The 4,600-nt window shown below is 32.8% G+C and overlaps 1 protein-coding gene across 1 annotated transcript; it reads right to left on the bottom strand.

The window, feature by feature from the left end:
- LOC124825937 (PITH domain protein (DUF1000)) lies at positions 1 to 4,600 on the bottom strand. The gene is made up of 9 exons (XM_047298686.2): positions 4,444 to 4,600; positions 4,240 to 4,320; positions 4,103 to 4,152; positions 2,568 to 2,645; positions 1,463 to 1,520; positions 1,332 to 1,381; positions 981 to 1,089; positions 847 to 908; positions 1 to 221 (listed from the first exon to the last, which is right to left on the bottom strand). The coding sequence occupies exons 1-9, from the start codon at positions 4,525 to 4,527 to the stop codon at positions 179 to 181; spliced, it is 615 nt and encodes a 204-aa protein (XP_047154642.1). The 5' UTR covers positions 4,528 to 4,600; the 3' UTR covers positions 1 to 178.

Raw genomic sequence — 4,600 nt, 5'->3', positions numbered from 1 at the left:
TCCAGATAAACAGTATATATGTAATTTATATAGACTGCAGGACTAAATATTTCATAGCACAGTATTGTATTTAACCAGGTCCAGCTGTACTTTCTTGTCTTAGGTGGATCGAAACAAGGGGAACAAGATCGGGTTGCGATGGTTATTAAGTAAAAAAAATAAAAACAGTAAATGTGTTTCATTCTATGTGTGAAAGACCCCCGCCACTTTCAGCACGTGTCCTACAAAATAATCAAGTGTTAGGAATTACGAAGATACACAACTACACCAAAGTGAAGCTCGTGAATACTAGGCTCTTAACCATTGCAAAGTACAAAAACATGCAATCTTATGAATAAACAGGTATGCACTTGCACACACAAAAAGGAAACGGGTGCGGATGAGTCTGCCCGAGATGCACATGCATGAGGCAATTATGCTTCACATGGACATCAAAACAAACATGCATGAAACATTTAAGGATGGACATTACAAGTTTACAACCGAGAAATGCATTTAAATCTTGATTTGGCGCCTTTCTTAACTGACCTAGAGAACTCTTACCAATTTTTACAGGTTCTAGCCATTTCAGAAGCTATATACAAACTAAGATCAATGAAGTTGAAGAAGAATTTTTCTAGAGGGCAATGATTTGCTAATAGGACAAAATATGTTGCAATTAAGCAAATACTGGGATAAAAATGCCTAATTTGGAGAGTCCAACATCATTTTTGTGTCCCAGCCTATTTTTTCTGAAATGATATTGGACTTACAAACTTGTTACCCTCTTCCATTTTAAAAATGAATGGCACGGAAGGATATAGAAGATAATTGACTATCTAATAAAGCCAAGAGTTCAATTCTTACTTGTGGTCAGAAGGATTTGGCAACAGCTCATAAACAATATTGGCAACGGCATCCCTTTTCATCTACACAAAAAAACAAGAAAGTTAATAATCTCACTGCACTATAAACAACAAGCAACCTATCAGTTAAAGTACCTGAGTGGCTTCGCCTTTAAAGCCAATGTAGTGTATTTCCGTTATGTCTCCTCCAAAACTCTCAGGAAAGTGCAATGTAATATTTGCCACACTTTGAAATTTAGAATATCTAACAAAAGGTATATATGCGTTAAAAGAAAATACTGAAAAGAGAACTCCAATGACACAAAACAATACCGCTTCTTAGTTAGCTACAGTATAGGAATATGCTACGGTAAAAATACAGAAAAAAATGCATAGCATACACGTATTGTTGCCTTGTTCAATATTTCACAATATTTTCGGGTATAAGAATTTGTAGAAAAGGCCACAGTTATGGAATAGCTAAAATGAGAAGTAGGTGAGGGTTACCTTGTCTGGTATTCCAACACTCCTTGCATATTCTCAACCAAATCCCATTCCTGCAAGAGAAAAATAATTGTTGCATCCAAGTTGTGGTGACTTGTCAAATAATTCCTTGAAAACCTTAAAAGAAACTATACCTGAACGGCTTGCATGCTTTGTGCATCTGAAAAGTCAATGCCCTCTCGGTTGATGAACCTAATTCAAATTGAACTGTTCAGCCATTTTGAGTAAGAGAATATTTACACAAAAAAGTACTGTAATTGAACATTTAGTTCAATTTATACAAATTTTATTACTGTTATATAGAGGTGGCACCCAGAATTATCACTGAAGATGGGATACTTGGCAAATATTAAAAGCCTTGCGGGCCCAAATACTAAGTGCGATATATCTATTTATCTTGATGCGAAAGTAAGTAATAGGAAAGAGGTTAACAAACATCTACTGTTAGTTTCATATTGGATAAAACACGTTTTGCATCCCCGTAAAATTCCTAAAATATTAAATACGCCCTCAAAAATTTCGTATTATTCCCGTCCCTCTAAAATTTAAACATACTAATTTATAAATAATAAAGATATACGGAAAACTTACAAGGGTCTAAAAATAATCTTAACTATACATCTAAAGAAATCACTTTTAATTATAAAACTCATGAGTTGTCGTCATTACCAACATGACCTAAAAAAATATGTTTAAATCCTTTCATGTTTCATCTTACAAAGTCTCCTCTTGCTCACTAAATAAAATGTACAAGAAACTTCATTCGGTATGATCATGAATAAGATATTTATACTAGTTGCCCTGATATCCAACTGAGAATATGAACAATTTAGTTGTACAATACTAACAAAAGATAGCATTAATAAGCAGGCAAACAACACATCAATCAAACAGCACACAAGTTGAGGAGAGTATAACAGAGAACATGGTATCTAAAACAAGGCCCTACCACATAAATATGTACACAAACTTAATAGGTTGTACTTGAAAGAAAAGTAGAATCACAAATGTGGGAAAATCAAATGTGATAAATGTCATAGAAGGAATATTTCAAATAATAAATGGTAACCAAAAGCAACATTCATTTTAAACTCAGTTGTTATCAAAGGCAACAACAAACCAAAAACTTGCGTCACAGAGGCTGGTAATTTCTATAATCATAAAATAGAATTATATCCATAAATTACTTGTGAAAAAAAGGACAACCTAATACATCTGCTTCAAAACCATAAAACTTACACTCTCATCTTGGAGGGACTTGTTCCATAAGCTCCACCGACTATGGATATGCTCTTAATCTTAACATCTGAAGTAAACCTACACATAGAAGCATAATAAGTTCTGTAAAAACTTATGAAAGATGTTACAGCAAAGTTGTGGACATTAATTTTTTTAGTTGAGAGTTGATCATACTAAATATGAAGATTGGCAACATACAGGAAAAGCGTTACAGTAAAAATAATCATTATTCAAGACATACTTAAACACTGTCACAAACACACGTTTATGTTTCTTTTTAATACAGTATTTTAAAATGTTGAAAGAATTTTTTACAGTAAAGGTAAAGTTAATGCCAAATGGTCTCTGATTCATGGAACACAAAAAGAGTAGAGTTATTAAGAAAGTATACACTTCGTTTTCTTCTTTTCCCTTTTAACATCAAAGCACATGTTTGCTAGAAACATGTTGTGTAATTCAGTCCCATTTTAAAGAATACTTATTCATTCACACCCTTCAATATTCCATTTGACTGTTTTTATCCAAAAATATATAAACTTTGCTTTGCTTAGAGTAAGATATTCGATATTCAATATCCTAGAGGCAATGCTTATTCAATATTCAATATCTTAGAGAGAAGTAGGATAAGTCATTGAACTGTCTGATACACATTCTTTTAACTAAGCCTAATTGTGAAATGTGGTCCATCTAGCCCTAACTGGGATAAGGCCTCTGCTGTTGCAGTAGCAAGGTTAAATTAAAATCAGAATAAGCTGATTGTTAGATGCTCAGATAAAATATGCAGACAACACATATTTGCAAGGGAGAACCAGAACCTGTAATAATACTAAAAGTACACAGATGGTTACGTTGTTGAAAATGTTAGCTTTTTTAGAGGACCCTAAGATGTTTCGATGTCAATAAATCCTGAACAAACTCATATAAGAGACTAGAGCATCACTTATATATCATAATGGTGTGACCCTTTGTTTCAAAATGTGCTCCATGTAGTTCTAAATGGGATAAGGCATCTGTTGTTGCAGTAGTAAGGTTAAAATAAAATCAGAATTAGCTAACTGTTACATGTTCAGATAAAATATGCAGATAACAACCAGAACCAGTAATACTACTGAAATTACATAGATAGTTAAGTGGTTGAAAATGTTAGCTTTTTTAGGGAAGAGAACAAAGAGCTATGAACAAACTCATATGGAAAAATAGGACACCCCTTTAATAAAAAAATCTTCAGATAATAGGTTATTAATCTTTCTACTTTTATGCTGTCCATCTTACCTATTTTTAATTAATTTGGACTTTCAATTCATCTTGAAGAAAAATTTCTCAAAGCATTCTATGCCATTAAAATGGAAGTATTTGAAAATGAAAAGTAAAAACATAACAAATATAAACAACCAATCCATTCCATCCATGCATATACTACCACAACACCAAAGAAAAATAGCTTATTAAAATAAATAAATAAGACATTCGATACATCATATTAGAACTAGGGAAAAATCAGTTCTGCTGAAAATAAGTCAGACATGATTACTTACGGAATGAATACAAGTAACTCAGGATCACCCTCATTGCTTTTCAAGTGTTCCTGTTGAAGCAATTACTAAAAAGTTAAATACAAAATACAGAAACAGTGAATCCTAAAATTGAAGCGAACAATTGGAGAATGCATTACCCCAGAAGTATTCAGCCTATCTTCCCAAGCTTTAAAAACTGATTTAACACTACCTGGTGTGGCCTCATTCAAAGCAAATACCTGACCATATTACCAAATCAGTGAATTAAAGATCTCAGTACTAATTACAATAAAAACTAAAGATAATATATACAGTGATTGGAATGAAAATTATGAAATTCACAATGTATGAGATAGAAAAACCTTGGAGATATCTATGTGCTGATAGAGAGACCAATTAGAGGAACAGTCATGTTCTTCACAACTGTGGTCGTGTAAGCACGCCATCTTCACTTGTTTCCCGTGCAAACCGAAACCGATTGATTCTTTTTTTTTTATTTATCTTATACACCAACTCTGG

Source organism: Vigna umbellata, chromosome 5, assembly GCF_029865625.1.
Source record: "Vigna umbellata cultivar VRB3 chromosome 5, Vumbellata_1.0, whole genome shotgun sequence".
Classification (NCBI taxonomy): Eukaryota; Viridiplantae; Streptophyta; class Magnoliopsida; order Fabales; family Fabaceae; genus Vigna; species Vigna umbellata.
The sequence above is the reverse complement of the archived record's forward strand: the minus strand, read 5'-3'. Positions and strand labels throughout refer to the sequence as shown.